The sequence below is a fragment of the Labeo rohita genome, chromosome 5, assembly GCF_022985175.1.
Source record: "Labeo rohita strain BAU-BD-2019 chromosome 5, IGBB_LRoh.1.0, whole genome shotgun sequence".
In the NCBI taxonomy this organism is placed as follows: domain Eukaryota; kingdom Metazoa; phylum Chordata; class Actinopteri; order Cypriniformes; family Cyprinidae; genus Labeo; species Labeo rohita.
In genome coordinates, this window is record NC_066873.1 from 12,064,281 (window position 1) to 12,082,679 (window position 18,399).

At 37.9% G+C, this 18,399-nt stretch overlaps 3 protein-coding genes across 4 annotated transcripts; 2 read left to right on the top strand and 1 right to left on the bottom strand.

Annotated features, from left to right (window-relative positions):
* The first annotated feature begins 83 nt into the window (after positions 1 to 83).
* rsph4a (radial spoke head component 4A) lies at positions 84 to 5,181 on the top strand. The gene is made up of 7 exons (XM_051110072.1): positions 84 to 347; positions 630 to 858; positions 2,111 to 2,416; positions 3,301 to 3,744; positions 4,228 to 4,372; positions 4,453 to 4,570; positions 4,644 to 5,181. The coding sequence occupies exons 1-7, from the start codon at positions 247 to 249 to the stop codon at positions 4,870 to 4,872; spliced, it is 1,572 nt and encodes a 523-aa protein (XP_050966029.1). The 5' UTR covers positions 84 to 246; the 3' UTR covers positions 4,873 to 5,181.
* A 1,488-nt stretch (positions 5,182 to 6,669) lies between these two features.
* On the bottom strand, positions 6,670 to 11,181 carry napaa (N-ethylmaleimide-sensitive factor attachment protein, alpha a). Its single transcript, XM_051110073.1, has 11 exons — positions 10,965 to 11,181; positions 10,083 to 10,162; positions 9,879 to 9,995; positions 9,735 to 9,781; positions 9,540 to 9,617; positions 8,243 to 8,298; positions 8,031 to 8,115; positions 7,851 to 7,955; positions 7,685 to 7,753; positions 6,967 to 7,017; positions 6,670 to 6,849 (listed from the first exon to the last, which is right to left on the bottom strand). The coding sequence occupies exons 1-11, from the start codon at positions 11,060 to 11,062 to the stop codon at positions 6,748 to 6,750; spliced, it is 888 nt and encodes a 295-aa protein (XP_050966030.1). The 5' UTR covers positions 11,063 to 11,181; the 3' UTR covers positions 6,670 to 6,747.
* si:dkeyp-117b8.4 (uncharacterized) lies at positions 10,176 to 16,964 on the top strand. Of its 2 annotated transcripts, none has more exons than XM_051110069.1 (2): positions 10,176 to 10,529; positions 13,936 to 16,964. In XM_051110069.1, exons 1-2 carry the CDS (start codon positions 10,271 to 10,273, stop codon positions 16,608 to 16,610), a joined length of 2,934 nt encoding a protein of 977 aa, XP_050966026.1. In that variant the 5' UTR covers positions 10,176 to 10,270; the 3' UTR covers positions 16,611 to 16,964. The 2 variants fall into 2 exon arrangements, with proteins under 2 accessions (XP_050966026.1, XP_050966028.1); XM_051110071.1 differs by lacking the exon at positions 10,176 to 10,529 and adding an exon at positions 11,425 to 11,661.
* Positions 16,965 to 18,399: the final 1,435 nt, after the last annotated feature.

The window sequence follows — 18,399 nt, forward strand, 5'->3', positions numbered from 1 at the left end:
TACGTAACTCGCGTTACTTGTAATGCGTTACCCAAAACATTTTAACAGCGTCAGAATAAAGACGCTGCCAGGCAACAAGTTTGTTGTAGTTACACCGCTGAGTCCATAGCAACGGAAGTGAGCTGCGGGAAATGCGCTGATGTCTGTGCTAAGCCGGTTTGATGTTAATTGAGATTTGGCATTGGTATAAAGGCTGAAAAATATAGAGTTTTCATTAGTCAGCGACAGTTCGTAAGTTTTTCCAATATGGAGATGACTGAGGAAGCGTTGAACAATGAGAGACTGCAGGCTGCAGCGAACTTGAAAGCTTTCATGATGAAGAACAGCACAAAAACAAACCTCAACCTGTAAGTACATCATAACATTAGCATCACCTAGTCACTAGTTTACAAAAGCTTTTACAAAAATATGAGGATATTGCTTAATTTTGAAGGAAGAATGTACTAAACGTGTCCTAAATTTGTTACAAACATTGTGACAACTATCCCAGCCTCCCCTACACACTTACACAAACACAAATGCCTAAATTTTAAGTGATACATTCGAGTCCATCCATTAAAAGCAGTGCTTAGCAAAATGGTCATGGCTGACATGTGTTGATACTGATGCTCTTGAACCTCTTCATCCAGCTACGACCACCTCGTACGACTGTTAACCAAAGTTATGGATGAGCGTCCAGAGAACGCAGTCGATGTGATAGAGGACATGAGTCGTGATCTGAAAGGAAGTATTCTTCAGGAGAAGCAGGACACCATGCGGGACAGTCCGTCCTCATCCGCGGCTCTGTTACTGGCCGAGCAGCAGAAGGCGCTATTTACGCGGACGGCAGGTGATGAAGGTGATCATGAGGAAGATTTGGTAAGATTTGGTATTTTCAGCAGTGAAAACAGTGTGAAATTTTTTCTTTTTCTAATGCTAACACATATAGGCCCAGTTTCATAGACGGGGCTTAGCCTAAGCCAGGATTAGGCCATAGTTCAATTAGGACATTTAAGTCATTTTTATACACCTGCCTTAGAAAAAAACATCACTGGTGTGCATCTTGAGACAATACAAAGGCACTGATATATTTTAAGATCAGTCAGTGCAAGTTTCTTTCAGCTGAAACAGCTCAGACTTACATTTTAGTTTAGGACTAAGCTTAAGCCTTGTCTGTGAAACCAGGGGTTAGAGATTTAGGACTGATTTACAGGGGTGGTTCGTCCAAAAATGAAAATTCTGTCATCATTTACTCACCCTCATGTCCTTCCAAACCCTTAAGACTTTGGTCACTCTTTGAAGCACAAATTAAAATATTCTAATGAAACCTGTGAGGTTTCTGTCCCTCCATTTTGAAAGTCCAGGTAACCAAAACTAAAAAATGCTAGGTTAAAAACAACCCAACTTGGGTTATTTGGCAAAACCAGCACTGGGTACATATTGGACAGAACACATGCTGGGTTATTTTGTTAAATGGGTTATTATGTTAAATGTTTTTACCAAACACGCTGGGTTATTTTACTTAAGTCAGCTATTGTTTAACAATTATAATATTGCTGGTTTAAAATGGACTGGAACTAATAAAAACACACACAAAATAGTAGAGGCAACAGCAATAAATAAAAGATGAATATTTATTATTAAGCAAGAACACATGGACAAAATATAAGACAAATTAAATTTATTTGGTTGAGTACAGAATAGTTTACAATATTACATACATTTAAGCTTGTTTAACAAATATTTTAGACATAAAAAAGTAACATTCAAATATAGAATTTTAATTTTAGAGTATTCAACTGTTCTCTGTAATCGCTTTTTACCAAAATAACGCTTAATAAATATACTAAATATAGCGCAATCATATCTCTTCATAAGACTTGGATTAAACCATTCAATTCATATGGGTAGAGGAAGGGATAGAGACTGCTCAAGTTTCATAAAAAATAATCGAAATTTATGTTTTGAAGAGCGACAAATGTCATGTGGGTTTGGAAGGACATTTCTTTGGGTGGATCGTCTCTTCAAGGTTCAAATACTTCTACTTCAGGACCACTGTAGATGTGTTGTGGTGACTCTCATGGGCAGTTCAATACAACAGTTTCTGTAATACATTCTGTGTCATTTCCAGGTGGAGTCTCCTCTACCGAATGTTGCAGAACTTGGGTTCTTCTTTGAGCAAGCTGGTGTGGGTCTGGGGAGAGAAGAGATGCAGAGAATCTTTCTGGCTTTGAAACAGCTGGTGGACTCACAGTGTCTCCTACGCTGTCGATTCTGGGGCAAGATCCTCGGCACGCAGAGCAACTACCTGGTGGCTGAGGGGGAATTCAGAGAGGGTGAAGGAGAGGAGGAGGAGGGGACAGAACAGACACATGAGGATGAGGAGAGGGAGGAAGAGCCACAGGAGGACAAGGATGACACAGAGCTTGTGGAAGCTGTAAGTCACAAAATGCCAACTGAAGTAAATAAATCTACTTTCTGGAGTAAAGATAGTTACTCAGTGAAATTCTGCGGTTGTCATTTCAGTAGGAATCTGGGGTTTTACGTGAGGGTTAAAGATTTTGCTCACTTTCAAGTTCACAGTAATTCACTGAGTTAAAGGGATAGTTCACCCAAAAAATTAAAATTCTGTCACTACTCACCCTCATGTCGTTCCAAATCCAAATCTGTAATTTTATAAAGTTACATGAATACTTTTTGTGCGCAAAAAAGAACCAAAATAACGACTTAACGATTCAGCAGTTCCAAAATGCCGCCTAGGGTGACACAGAGGAGAATTGTTAAATAAAGTCTTTATTTTTGTTTTTTCACACAAAAAGTATTCTCGTAGCTTCATACAATTATGGTCAAACCACTGATGCCACGTGAAGTATTGTGTCGATGTTCTTGGTTCCTTTCAGGACCTTGAACATGGAAGGAACCTTGCTGTTTATGGAGGGTCAGAAAGCTCTCAGATTTCATAAAAAGTATCTTAATTTGCGTTCTGAAGATGAACAAAGGTCTTACGGGTTTGGAATGACATGAGGGTGAGTAATTAATGACAGAATTTTCATTTTTGGGTGAACTATCCCTTTAAACAAAAGAAAGCTGCTTGCTTCGAAAATGAAGTCTTTTTGCCTGCAAAATTCACATTGCCAACTTAAACATGAGCGAAATCTGCATGGGTAACTTTTTCGCCCTTATGTGAAACTCCCTAACGCATTAATTCCTATTGAAATGACAGTATTTCGCCCCTAAAAGTTTGTCAAAATGTGACCGCACCCTAAAGAGAAAAAATATGAATACAAATGTGCATTCAAAATTATTGAACTTTTCTTGCAGGCTGATCCTCCCCCCAAATCGACATACAAGCCACCTCCGCCAGTGCCAAAGGAAGAAAATCACACCGGTGTCAACAAATACACTTATTTTGTGTGTCAAGAGCCCGGTATGCCGTGGGTCAGATTGCCGATGGTCACCCCCGCTCAGATCACAGTGGCGCGGCAGGTCCGCAGGTTCTTCACAGGCAGGCTTGATGCTCCTGTTGTAAGCTATCCTCCCTTTCCTGGAAATGAAGCCAACTACCTGCGTGCCCAGATCGCACGGATCTCAGCAGGCACGCACGTCAGCCCTCTGGGATTCTACCAGTTTGGGGAGGATGAAGGTGAGGATGATGGACTGCGAGACAGCTTTGAGGAGAATCCTAACTTTGAGGGCATCCATGTTAATGAGATGGCTGAGTCTTTGAATCTGTGGGTCCATCATGTACAGCATATTCTTACACAGGTAAGAAACAGGTGGCTTACTGGGATTCATCCATCCTAAAATGTCTCTGTGGATCATACTGTGTGTTGTGCATACAAAAATTAACTGAATGTTTACATTTAAAATGATAATCTATCATTATTTACTCACCCTCATGTCATTCCAAACCTGTATGACTTACGTTCCTCTGTAGAACACAAAAAAAAGATATTTTGAAAAATGCTGGTAACCAAACAGTTTTGGTTCCCATTGACTTCCATTGCATTTTTTGTCATATAATAAAAGTCAATGGTAACCAAAACTGTTTGGTTACCAACATTCCTAAATATATCAACAAAGAAAAGTCATACAGGTTTGCAATAGCATAAGAGTTAGTAAATAATAACAGAATATTCATTTTTGAGTGGACTATCACACACTAAAGCAAACAATATAAATCATTTTTGGTGGAAAATGAAACATGGTTTAGACATTTGCACAGTACTGAATATGTGTGAATTTTAGGGCCGCTGTGTGTGGGTAAACGTGACTAAGAAGTCTACAGATGACGTGGATGAAGATGCAGAGGAGGAAGAGAGGGAGGAGGAACCTGATGAGCCAGAGCCTGAAGTCGGGCCTCCTCTTTTGACGCCTCTGTCTGAGGATGCAAGTCAGTCACACTGCATCGCATTTACATTAAATATCTCCAGCACAGTTTAAATGTTGAGCTCTAATGTGTTCTGTCCACAGAGATTAATGACACCCCACCTTGGAGCTCCATGATCTCCTCTAACCTCATTCCTCAGTTTTCCATCGCTGTGCTGCGCTCCAACCTCTGGCCTGGAGCTTATGCTTATGCTAGTGGCAGGTAAGAACCTTGCTTTTCAAAATGTACCATACTTTTTTAGCTGAAGTAAAACCATTCCTGTGCTCCCTCTCAGGAAGTTTGGAAACATATACATTGGTTGGGGGATGAAATATATTGGTGAGGCCTTCACCCCAACCATTCTCCCACCACCCCAAAATGAGTACCCCAGCGGGCCTGAGATCACAGAGGCCCTGGACCCCAGTGTGGAGGAAGAGCAAGCTTTGAAAGCTGCTCTGGAGGAGCAGACGGCAGCCCTGGAAGAAACAGAGGATCTAGAAGATGAGGAGGAAGAGGATGATTAAAACAAAAATAAACCTGCTTCAGAAGGTGTGTTGATGGTTGATGCTTAAAGTTTTATATGTACAGTTCCTTAAAGAATCCACATCTAAACAAGTGTGTTTACATCGCTGAAATATTAATACTCAACAACAATTGGGGGAATCAAATAATTTATTAGCTTTGTAAATCAGTTTAACATAACAGTTTTGATGAGTTAATGCATGCTTCCACTGCTAGCCTCCAAACATACTTAATTTTTTATTACATTAAGCTTATTCTGCCATGCTATTTTCCATGCTGAAGTTCCTCTATTGGTTCATGATTAGTCATAATCATCAAAACGTGTATGCAGATGAAACTGTCAACACGAAAAGCACTGAATTGCAATAAATAATAACTTAATAAATAAGAAGCCTATTAATTATAATTCCTGTTAGATAACAATCACTATGACTTTCAATTATGAACCTGTTTTCTGAGTATTGTAATATGTCAATAAAATAAACACAGTTTGAGATTAGCTTAAGAAAATGTAAAGCAGTTTCATTTCATGCTTGTTCCTCAAGTAAAACCTATTTAATTTACTCTACATAATAAACAAATTGCACATTTAACCAGTCCATCTTCAGACTGAGTGGACAGAGGACTGATGCATCTTCACATCCCAGAGTCCAGCAAAATACCTTACCATCATGCAGACTCACACTTCTATGTGTTGGTACAAAAAGGATTAGTTCACCCAAAAATTATTTATTTACTCACCCTCATGTCGTTCCAAAGCTGCTAGATCTTCTTTGTGTTCTTTGAAACACAAAATATATTTTTGATGAAATCTGAGAGCTTTCTGACCCTGGATAGACAGCAACGCAACTACCATATTCAAGGCCCAGAAAACTAGTAAAGACATTGATAAAATAGTCTATGTGACATCAGTGGTTCAACCGCAATTTTATCAAGCAATGAGAATACTTCTTGTAGAAAACAAACATGACTACTTTATTCAGTGATTTCTTTTCTACTGGGACAGTCCGTCGCCATTATTGAATGTACTCTGACGCATATGTGTTCATACCTCTGCTCATAAACAAAAAGTATTCTTGTAGCTTCATAAAATTACGACTTACTATGTTTCTGTGCCTTGACAATGGTAGGACCTTTCTGTCTATGGAGGGTCATCAAAAATATCTTAATTTGTGTTCTGAAGATGAACAAAGGTCTTACAAGTTTGGAATGACATGAGGCTGGGTAATTAATGACAAAAGTTTCATTTTGGGTGAACTATGCCTTTAAGCTAAATTTATTATCAGTTTTTAAATAAGCTTATTTCATTCAAGAGCTTACAGAATTAAATTAGTTCTTCATTATTTCCTCCAAAGAGGAAAACAAGAATATAGCAATTAGGCCTGTTTCAGCTGATTCTAGCTGATCATCACAGTTATAGAATTTTGCATTCTAGAATTATCATTACTAATAAATACAACTAATAAATATTGACACATAAGCCTTGTCACTTGGTGAGTAACAAATGAAAATCAAATTATCATTTACAACCATTAATAGAAGAATAAATAAAACAATTATGGAAGCTGCACAAGCATGAACGTAAATAGTAACACATAAAATAATCAGAGTTACATTTACAACAAAGGAATGTTGTGGTTAAAGCTTGTAACATAGATTCTGCCCAGTGTCATTCTAGAAGACTTCACAGTGTTCTTTGGGATAAAAGTTACAATTCTTTGAAGACATTAGGATTTGGGGGAAAAAGCCCTAAGACCATAATGAGCATAATGTGCATGTGACCTTCATTTTCACATATATGAATAAATAATCAACATGGTAAGAAAGGAATCACTGTTAGTTGAGAGGAATGAGCTTGGAATCATGACTTAGCGACATTAGCGAAGGTCATTCTCTTCATCCTGAATGGTCTTCTTGATTCTTAGTAACATGGTGGTCTGCCACTGATCAAGCCTGGTGATGGAGTCAAATTCCCTTACCTAATGAAATAAAAGAATCCAGAATTTTGCATGGAGTAATCCATCAATGAACTACTACAGTTAAAATGTGTGCGTTGCATTATGTAAAACTTGAAACAAAATACTAAGAGAACTTACTGCATCAGCGTATGCATCAATATTCTGCTCTTCATGTGCATTAAGAAGTTTCTGTTTAGTGTGAAAAGCAGAAACTTAAATTGTAATTGACTGCTTTGTATAAAGTCAAACAAAGTGTTCAAGGACTCTATGTACACCACTGTTCAAAAGTTTGGGGTTTGTCAGATGTATATATAACATAATTAACACTTTTATTCAGCAAGGAACCATTAAATTGATCAAAAGTAACAGTAAACACTCACATTGTGTTACAAAAAATCTATTTCATTTTGTTCTTTACAACTTTCTATAAAATAATACTGGAAAAAGTATCATGGTTTCCACAAAAATATTATGTAACACCGATAATAACACTGATAATAATATGAAATGTTTCTTGAGCAGCAAATCAGCATATTAGAATGATTTTTAATGGATTATGTGACACTGAAAACTGGAGTAACATCACATATTATAATAATATTTCACAATAGTACTGTTTTTAACAGCATTTCTGATTTAACAAAATCTTGCCAACTGCACCTCATTTAGAAAGGCAATGTATAACATACAAAACAATAAGACAATAAATAGAGACAACTGAAACCTAACAGATAAGGATTTGGGCTATACATCCACCTTCAATCTCAATGGATGTTGACCCAGAATCTGAGATCACAATTCCATTCTATATAAGAAACTTTAAGTAACTAAATGTATTGGAAAGAAAGTCTCCAACCTTAAGAAGTTTGCACTCTCTAGCATCTGAGAAGGCTGGATACATCTCTTCATACTTCTGTACAGCCAGCTATTGAATACAACAAAGGTTAAATAGTGAGAAAGCTGAAAGCTACATATTATTCACTGTAAATGTTTTCACATTGTGAAGAGTGTAAATCAGTCACCTTGCAGTTGAGCATATCCACACAGAAGTGACACAGTGCTGCTTTGAAGAAATGGTCCTTAGCACCATACCTCAACAAGGTAGTGTCCATAGAGTAAGTCCCAATCTGAGCAAAGACAACATGCCAATCAACATAAGGATGAATGAGACAAATGAACACAGAAGATCAAGTCACACAGACCTGCTCAAATATTTCAATGGCTTTCTGGTACTGCTCCATCTGAGCCGCATAGGTTGCCACTTTGAGAAGACACTTGTTAGCTGCACTGAAGAGAGAAACAGAGAGAGTGAGTTTAATAATACTAAATGAAATTGTTTAATTACAACACAGCATTTGTGCTTAAACCTACATTGTTCCACAACACATTTGATATAAAGACTACTGTAGAGTACCTGGTAGACTCCTCCCCTTTGAAATAATCTGCTGCCTGTTCATAATGAGTAACGGCCTGTAAACAAATAAATGAAAAAGTAAAAAATAAAATAAATAAATAAAAGTATTTTGGGCACAAATAATAGCAACTTCTTATAACAAGGGGTTCTTATTTTGGTCATTGTGGTATCATCTGGATGCATTAAAAAATTAAATACTTTTCAAAAGTCTGGAGGCTGTAATGTTTAAAAAATTATTACTACTAAACGTTATTACAATATAAAATAACTTTACTATAGAAGCCCATTTCTGCCACAAATTCATGCCTTAAAAAGTTGAAATTCTGACATACTTAAGTCATAATTTTGAGATAAAAAGTCTATAAAGTCAAAATTATTAGATAAAAAGTTGAAATTATGACTAAAAGTTGATATTATTACTTTAAAAGTCGTAATTACAAGATAAAAAGAATTTATGAAATTATGACTTATAAAGTTGAAATTGACTTAAGTCATAATTACAAGATAAAAAGTCAAAATTAAGACTTAAAGAGTTGAAATTATGAGATAAAAATCACAATGACTTCTAGCCAAAATTATGAGATAAAAAGTTAAAATTATGACTAAAAGAAGTCAAAATTATGACTTCAAAAGTCATAATTATGAGATAAAAAGTCAAAATTATGACTTAAATCATAATTACAAGATAAAAAGTATGACCAAAATTTAGACCTAAAAAGTTGAAATTATGAGATAAAAAGTAGAAATTATGACTTTAAAAGTTGTAATTACAAGACAAAAAGTCGAAATTACGACTTTTAAAGTCTAAATTATGATTTAAGTAATAATTATGAGATAGAAGGTCAAAATTATGACTAAGTTGAAATTATGACATCGTTAAGTCAAAATTATGAGGTAAAAAGTTGAAATTATGAGATAAAATGTACAAATTACGAGATAAAAAGTCGAACTTATAACTTAAAAATCTAATAATCTAATAATAATAAGAAACATTTCTTATTATCAGTGCTGAAAACGGTTGTGCTTCTTTCTGGAAACCCAAATTCTGTAAGCACTCTGTGATGGACAGAAGATTAAAAAGAAGAACATTTATTTGAAATAGAAATCTTTTGTAACATTACAAACATCTTTACTTTCAGTTTTGATCAATTTAATGCATCCTTTAATAAATGTATTCATTTCATATCTCACTAACCCCAAATGTTTGAAAAATAGTATATTTTAATACTCCTACTTTTGATATTGTCACTTATTGATAAATGTGCACCTTTACATAAATAAATGACTTCCCACTTACTTTATCTATGTCCAGTAACTCAGATTCATAGATTTCAGCAATAGATATGTGGTGTTTCGCGGCAATGTTGAAACGTCCCTGTGCAAACAGATTTGTAAGACAAAATCCCTAATCAGAAAAGTGTATTGCCAAAACTCAGAGTAGCATATTTATGTTAAATTGTATTCGAATTCTTAAATAAGACTTTTCACAGACCATGTCTGTGTAGATGTCAATGGCCTGACAGAAACAGCTTATCGCCTCTGTGTAGAAAAGTTGCAGAAGAGCCACAACAGAATTACAGACACTACATACTTTGAGATTTATTGTTGCTCATAAAATTAACAATGTGAGCTGTACCTTGAGGATCAGCCTTTTTGAACGCATTGCCAGCATCAAGAAAGTTTACGGCTGCGTTGTGCTTGCTTTGCACCTGTAAATGCAGTTGTGCAGCTTTGCAGAAAGCATCTCCTGCAGCTTAAAGAGGAACAAAGCAGTGATACAAATATAACATACTTATTGAACACACTCATATTGTGGTGCAAAAGTTGCTATGTGTCGTACCACTCCAATTCTTGGCCATCTTGAACATGTTGGCAGCTCTCACGTACAAGTCACAGGCCTCCTCGACCTTGGAGGAGCTCCTACAATGAACAAAAGCAAAGGGGAGGTTCATTCAGTTCGTTGAAACCGATAGGAGGCGCTATTAGCAGCGTTAGCCCTCAATCACACAACGTGTTTCCAGACCTGATATGGCCAACATGAAGCAAGAGGAGACAGAAATCAGTGTGAAAACACAGGCCCGATATTGCTCTGTAGCCTGGAAGTACTACATCAAAAATGAGAACAATGCCACTGTTTACTGCAGGTTGTGTAAGACGACCTTTAAGTTCTCTTCAAATACAGCCAACATGATAAAACACCTCAGAGTGAAACATCGACTCAACATCCCCGCTGTAGCCAACGGTGGCGAGAGACTATGCACGGAAGAGCCGAGCGAAGGCAGCATGGGTGAGTTTCAAAAGTGTTAAATCAAAGCAAAAACACATATATGTCTCAGTGTGCTTTGGTTTTAAGTTACGTATGAATGAAAGCAAACGGTAAGGGATACATTCAGCGCACAAAACTGTGTTTATAATGACGCTTAATACGTGCAATGTGATGCTACTTGGCTAACTGGCTGGTTTTACTTTTGTGCAAAGTCTGCGGAGTGTAAAAAGAAACTCTGGTAGGTTTATGACAGGTAAATGCGAACAACGCCGTATTACAAATAATGCCATTTCAAAAGTATTGCTTATCAATATTCGTCAATTCAAAATATATATGTCAACATTGCTTGTTGCAAACTTGTGTTGGATACTTATTATTTTAGATGTTATATTTTAATGTGCAAGATTTGCACATTCAATATCGCGGAGGTGCAAAAAACATCATTAGTGGATTTACCCAAAAAACGATCCGAACAACGAATGCGACGTTTTCATTTTCTTGTCTGCCTCAGCCATGATGGCCATAGCTTCCTTTTCTTTTCCAGAATTATCCATTTTGTTGGATTAAATTTGAGCCAGACTGTAGGGAATGATATCCAAGCAATATCCCATTCACATCGCCTGAATTGAAGTTATTTGTTTTATTGACACATCATGCGGAAATCGGAAGTAAATTCGCTAAGACTTTAGGGGTTGTCGTAAAATGGATGTTTTCAAAATAAACGAACTGTAGTATTTACATTATTACTTGTCAGAAGTAATCAGTTAATGATTACATATTTACAGTTATGTAGCAATTTATATATCTCATCTACACGAGCAATGTCAAGCAGTTATAATATATAGACGCGACTGATGTGCATTATTCGCTTTTCTCGATTGTGGACAACTTACCCTGGTACCCTAGTGGCCACCCAGCCAAGCACATCCAGTGTGTAGGTCGCAAACGCGCGGAGGATGTGCAGGAATTCTGAGATTTTTTTATATGTTATTAGTAGGGTATTATTTATTTTGTCGACACGGAAATAAATACGTTATATAAGTCAGCATTGCGGAAGCCTGTAATATTTAGTGGTGTTAACACACGAGCTGGAAAAGGATGAAACCTCAATGGCCCTTGTGCTCGCCCGGAAGAACATCCAGTGACGTTTGATGTAAATAATAGCGGAATTGTTTCATTAGTATCATATTGCATGGTTATTGTTCTCTGGCTAAACGCTCTTGTAACGAGCAAGAGAGGGATTTGCCTGACATGGAGTCAAAATCTTAATACAAATATTATTTATTCTAAATGTTTCCGCAAAAAACAAAGATGTTTTTGATTGTCTTGCTGTGTGACATGCTGTACTGGTTTCGTTCGTTACAACAGTGTTCTGGTATAATTATTATATAAACGGTTTTATTAACTAATGATAATAATAAAAACAACATAAAATACTACATAGATGGATATATTTATAGTTTTAAAAATAATTTCACACACTCCAGTACCCTTTAAAAGGTGATAACCTTGTGAATTAGTGTCAAGTCACCGAATAAAAAAAAAATACATGCCTAAATTTACCTTTCACTTGCCTTACAACTACTATTTTATAGCATTTAACGGTGTTGCATTTTTTTGGCTACCAGTCAAAATTTGTAAACAGTAAGCTTTTTAATGTTTTTTTTTCTTTAAAGAAGTCTCTTCTGCTCACCAAGCCTGCATTTATTTGATCCAAAGTACAGCAGAAACAGTAAAATTGTAAAATATTTCTACTATTTAAAATGTTTTCTATTTGATTATATTTTCAAATGTAATTTATTCATGTGATTTCAAAGCTGAATTTTTAGCATTATTACTCCAGTCACATAATCCTTCAGAAATCATTCTGATATTCTGATTTGCTGCTTAAAAAACATTTACTACTATTATTATTGAAAACAGCGGAGTAGAATTTTTTCAGGTTTCTTTGAATAGAAAGTTCAGAAGAACAGCATTTATCTGAATTAGAAATCTTTTGTAACATTATAAATGTCTTTATCATTTTTTTAATTTCAGATAAATGCTGATCTTTGGATCTTTCTCTTCATCAACGAATCCTGAAAAATGTGCTTAACTGTTTTATATATTGGTGGTAATAATAATAATAATAGTAGTGTTTCTTGAGCAGCAAATCAGCATATTAGAATGATTTCTGAAGGATCATGTGACACTAAAGATTGGAGTAATAATGCTGAAAACGTAGCTTTGATTGCAGGAATAAATTACGTTTTAAAATATATTCAAATAGAAAGTAGTTCTAGAAACAGTAAAAATATTTCACAATATTACTGCTTTTACTGTGTTTTTGATCAAATAAATACAGGCTTGGTGAGCAGAAGAGAATTCTTTAAACATTAATAATCTTTCTGTTCAAAAACTTTTGACTGGTAGTGTATAATATCTTAGCTAACTAGAAGTTCTCTTTAATGGTTGCATAAGACAGTTTCCCTTTATTTCTCTCTTAACACACACTCACACACACCCAAATGCATACCAGAACTAATTTGTGCACAGTGACTTGGACAGGTGAGGCGAGACACTTAATGACAAAATTTTTTAAAAAGCTGTATGTATGTATGTCACAGCATCAAGAAAAATGTTAGTTAAGTCGAAATATAAACAAAAAGGCAGTGCTGATAATGCTATGTCTTTGTTTACCCAAATTGCATACAGCACTAGGATTTCTGTATATTTATGAAACTTTGTTGACTCCCAGAAAACATAAGGTTGCAAGGAACACATTCTAACCATGACATAATATTTCAGTGAAAAAGCAAACTTTCGTTTATCAAATTAAGGATGTAGGATTAAAGATTTTTAATGAATTTTTCATTACAAAGTAAATTTAACTGTAAGGGCTAGATTTACTAAACTGGGCAAATTAGTGTTGGAGCGCAATCCCATAAAAGCGCTGTTGGGAGGGGGAAATTCTGCGTGTGATTTGCTAACAATGTGCAAATTAAAGAACACAGCCGCAGCCAGATCATTTCCATAATGAGCAGCGCTATCTACCAAGAGCAGCGTAAATTACCGCCTGCTTTAAGACATGCTTTTTTGGGCATTAAATAATGGCGCAAATATAGTAATTTGACAAATGCAAATGTTAGTAAACCGCGTTGTGTGATTCCTTTTAATACTCTCCTCCCATAAATTTTGCATCTGAAAGGGAAACTCCTACAAATGCATATTCAACAAGTTCAGGCGCAAAAATAACTGTCCACGTCTTTTCAACACTAAGTTTTCACTGCATGTCTATGTCTAGAGTACTATTTTAATGCCAAAAGACGGTTGTACGCCAAAGGCTGTTAGTAAATCTGACCTTAAGTGTGCTAGTTGTATAATTATCTAAGTTCCTGTGACATACATTAAAAAAAATCATTTTTGTAAAATTTTTCTTTCACCACAGACATGGATCTCCCACCTCAAAGGCATCCAGGAAGTCTCAACGGTACAACTCTTCGTCGGAGAATGCAGCGTTTCTTGCCATTTTCTGATCGCCGCACATCAAAAGTGTGGAACCACTACACTCAGTTAAGTCTGCATCGTGTCGAGTGCAATCATTGTAAGAGACAGCTTTCCTTTCACAACAGCACTACGTCTATGAGAGAACACTTAGGACGCAAGCACAGCATTAGGGAAGGAGCAGTTCCCCCTCACAACACAGCAGGCATCCCCACTCCTACGGCGTTGCATTCTCACATTCAGACCTCTTTACTTGGTAACAGGTGTAACACCACAGGCAATGTTTCATTTCAAGCAGTGCTACCTGTTACTGTCAAAGAAGAGCAGGAAGAAGTACTGGCAGCTGAGCTGGCCGAGACCAAACCTGCTCGGACCACATACGCCCCCGACTGTGCAACGGTAAGCGGTACTTCTAGTTCAAATGCCATTGCGCACCAAGATACAGATATGGGCTGCCTAATGTATAATTTTCCTACTGGGGAAATGAGCAGCACTGCTGCAGCCAGCAGTGCCCGCAGTGGCACAAGAGCCTGCAGCAACAAGCGTGCAGAGGTGCTGACCGATCTTATCTTGGAAATGGTCTTCAGAGACCTTCAGCCATTGTCTGTGGTGGAAGAGAGGGGGTTCAAACTTTTACTGAGTTGCCTAGAACCTAACTACCCTGTCCCTTCTCCATCTCTGCTTGGAAGCCTACTTTGGCATCGCTACCACATCCTCAAGCAATGCCTTCAGCAGCATCTACAGACAAGTCTAGCTTCTCACTGTCTGACACTGTGCACCGAATACTGGCGATCAGTAGACGGATGCGGGGTTGACGGAGACGGTCAGTACTACCTCACAGTCAGCGCGCATTTTGTCGACTCTCATTGGCGCCTGGCACGGTGCGTGCTCGAGACCCGACCGATAGCAGAATTCAAAGGAAACCCCTCTGAGAGAGGGCAAGCAAGCTTTGCAGACACCTTGAGAGCAGTCCTCTCAGAGTTCCAGCTTCCAGAGAACTTCGTTTTTTGTGTCGTGCATGACACCCCAAGTGGATCGGAGTCCAGGGGGCAGGAGAATATGACCATCGATCAGGAATATCAGCAAGAATTTGCTGGACCCAGCCATCCTCCTCCTAGTAATCTCCCAGAGGGATGGGCACCACTGCTTTGTGCAGGACAAGCCCTGAAACTCTGTGTCCAGGAAGGACTTTGCGTGGAGACTGTCAGACAAGCTCTGGCAGATGCCCGTGCCATTGTCCTACATTTCCAGCACGATGTGAATGCTTCTACAGCACTGAGCCAGAAAGCAGAGGCTGTTAATAAAGAATCCGCATGCCTGGTCTTGAACGACCCAGGGCGTTGGACCACCGCCATCGAGATGTGTGAGAGTCTGCTAGAGCTCAAGTGGGTAGTAAGTTCTGTCCTCGAGGAGCAAAAAGTAGCAACAAATCTGGCAGATCACCAATGGCGTCTTATACACGAACTAGTTCCCGTGCTCAAAACGGTCCGCATTGCGGCATCATTTTTGAGCGAGGACATCAACGGACCCATTTCAGCCCTAATGCCGTGCCTACAAGGAGTGTCTCGGCTTCTGGGACAAAAAATTGCAGAGTGTACCTGTCCAGTGGTGAGGGGAGTCATGGAGAGAATTCGTGCTGGTATGGACAAACGCTGGAGTTTGAGTGATGAAGATGCTCTTCTGGACTCCCCAGCCGTATTGTCCTCGTTCCTGGACCCGCGTTTTAAGGAGTTGCGGTTTCTCAGCCCACATGCCCGGAGCAAGTTGCACGACAAGGTGAAAGAGCTTCTATCCGTTCAGGCTTTCAGAAGCAACGAAGGAATGAATGGAGATAGAACACGAAGCATGCAAGTGGAAGAGACTGTGGATGAACGTGGAGAACCTGCAGATTTCGGATTGGACGATTCCTTGCCAATTCCTGCAATGGCTTCTTTGGATTCTCCTGAATCATGCGGATCGGTGGAGGAAGGTGACAGCGTTGAGCTGCAGCCAAGCGAGCCCTCCGTCGCAGTATCATCTCCAGAACAGGTCAACGAAAATACGCTTGAGGTCGGATCGCCTTTCAAGAACGCAAACGACCGTAAAAGACGTTCTAGCGGGACTAGTATGACCTCGCCGCTGAGAGGAGATTTACAGCTCACACCTCGCATACGGATGAGTCCTCTCCCGCAGAGCATGTACGATATTCTTCTGGGTGAGGATCCTACTGAGCGCATGCCCGAGATTCACCAGCAGCTGGAGAATTACATAGCAGAGCCACTTTGCAGGCGTAGCCTCTCACCCCTGCAATGGTGGCGCAATAAGGAGCATCGTTTTCCTGCTGTGGCAAGACTGGCACGGAAATACTTGTCCATACCTGCAACAGCTGTTTCCGCCGATCGGGCCTTTGCTCCTAGGGAGTCCCCAGTGACCCAGAGAAGGGCCACATTGGGGTCTAAACACCTTGACCACATTTTGTTTCTCCATCAGAACACTGATTATGTGGATCAGCTGAAAGGTGGCAACTCTGCACGTGAAATTGAGTGGAACAGTGTCAGTGGAAACCAAAGCAGAGAAAGTCTTTACCAGACTCTAGTGTCCTATGAAAGTAAGGTTCGTGTGCCTGAGGAAGAGTCGTGATCACTGTTTGTGTACATATGCACAGTCACATTAAAGGAGAAGTCCACTTCCAGAACTAAAATTGACAGATAATGTACTCACCCCTTGTCATCCAAGATGTTCATGTCTTTCTTTCTTCAGCCACAAACAAATTATGTTTTTTGAGGGAAACATTTCAGGATTTTTCTTCATATAATGGACTGATATGGTGCCCCGATTTTGAACTTCCAAAATGCAGTTTAAATGCGACTTCAAACGACCCTCAAATGCAGTTGTAAACGATCCCAGAATACACAGAGTTCAGGGAGAGCAAGACAAAACGAGTGTTTGAGATTAAAAAGTATTTACTATTTTTTTTTTTTTTTTTTTTTTTTTTAAATGAAAATAACTAATCGATTTTTACCAGATAAGACCCTTCTTCCTCGGCTGGGATTGTTTACAACTCCATTTGGGATCATTTGAAGCTGCATTTAAACTGCATTTGGTTAGTTCAAACTCGGGGCACCATATCAGTCCATTATATGGAGAAAAATCCTGAAATGTTTTCCTCAAACACAATTTCTTTACGACTGAAGAAAGAAAGACATAAACATCTTGGATGACAAGGGAGTGAGTACATTATCTGTTAATTGTCGTTCTGGAAGTGGACTTGTCCTTTAAAGGGATAGCTCACCCAAAAATGTAAATTCTGTCACCATTTATGTTCGATTTACTCACCCTCTGGAAAAATACTATGGGGACCATCAACTGTTTGGTTATCCACATTCTTCAAAGTCTATGTTCAACAAAAATAAGACATTCAATCATGTTTGAACCAACTTGAGGGTGAGAAAATGGTGAGAGAATTTTCACTTTTGGGGGAACTATCGCTTTAAGTTTTTTACTAAAGGTTGCCTTTCAACCGTTGTCACATAAGCTCCTTTAATTACCTAGTTATCTGATGACTATCATAATCAATGGTTTTTAGATGCAAGGATTACAATACAAGATAAACACCGTTATACTGCTATGTAAATAGGTTTTGAAATAACACATTCCTTTTCCAAGGAATTTGTGACACTATCGTTTAATATAGTCTTTGGTCTCTAAGAGGTCTGAGGATTGTTTAGTCATTGTCTTGTGACTAATGTAGATACTGTTTTACTAAATCTGTTTTACTACGTTCTTAACTTGTCTCTAACGCATTACACATTTATGAGCACATGAGCAATCATGCTGCTGTTCTGAATATCAGCATCAGGCCAACTTTATCTCCACACAGTTTGCATACTCTGTTCTGGAACACTGAGAAATCAAATTTGGTCAATCAAATTTCAGGCCATAAAGTAACCGTTGTATTATTTGTTTAAATCTGCATATACTGTTACTGTTACGATAGTATTGTCACTTTACACAGTGTTGTAGGCATTACATGGAATGCATTGTCAACCTCATGCATGCATTTCAATGTTATAGCTTCCTCCTTTATATTTATGGAGGATATGTACATTCAGAAGAGATGTTGTCTTTTTCATACTTGCAACAGTAGAATTTACAATGTATTCTATTGGTAGCATGTTCAGATTAAAGTGTTCTATGGTATATGCTTGAGTCTGGGAATTACCAGTGGAAATGGTGTCTTTCAGTTATTTATTTTTTGTAACAAGTTTAACAATAGTAGTAAAACATTTATTCTATTGGAACAGCAAAGGAATGCTTAGACAACCAAACACCTTATGGTAATATAATAAACGGCAAACATGTTATGCATTGACATTGTGTTATACATGGACATCATCAGCTGTTTTAATGAGATAAGATTTAATAATCT

Coding starts and splice junctions, on each gene's coding strand:
- rsph4a (XM_051110072.1), top strand. CDS start 247: ATGGAGATGACTGAGGAAGCGTTGAACAATGAGAGACTGCAGGCTGCA. Junction 3,745..4,227: donor TACAGCATATTCTTACACAG/GTAAGAAACAGG, acceptor TGTGAATTTTAG/GGCCGCTGTGTGTGGGTAAA. Junction 4,571..4,643: donor TATGCTTATGCTAGTGGCAG/GTAAGAACCTTG, acceptor GCTCCCTCTCAG/GAAGTTTGGAAACATATACA.
- si:dkeyp-117b8.4 (XM_051110069.1), top strand. CDS start 10,271: ATGGCCAACATGAAGCAAGAGGAGACAGAAATCAGTGTGAAAACACAG. Junction 10,530..13,935: donor GCCGAGCGAAGGCAGCATGG/GTGAGTTTCAAA, acceptor CTTTCACCACAG/ACATGGATCTCCCACCTCAA.
- napaa (XM_051110073.1), bottom strand. CDS start 11,062: ATGGATAATTCTGGAAAAGAAAAGGAAGCTATGGCCATCATGGCTGAG. Junction 9,996..10,082: donor GATGGCCAAGAATTGGAGTG/GTACGACACATA, acceptor TTCCTCTTTAAG/CTGCAGGAGATGCTTTCTGC. Junction 7,956..8,030: donor CCATTGAAATATTTGAGCAG/GTCTGTGTGACT, acceptor GTCTTTGCTCAG/ATTGGGACTTACTCTATGGA.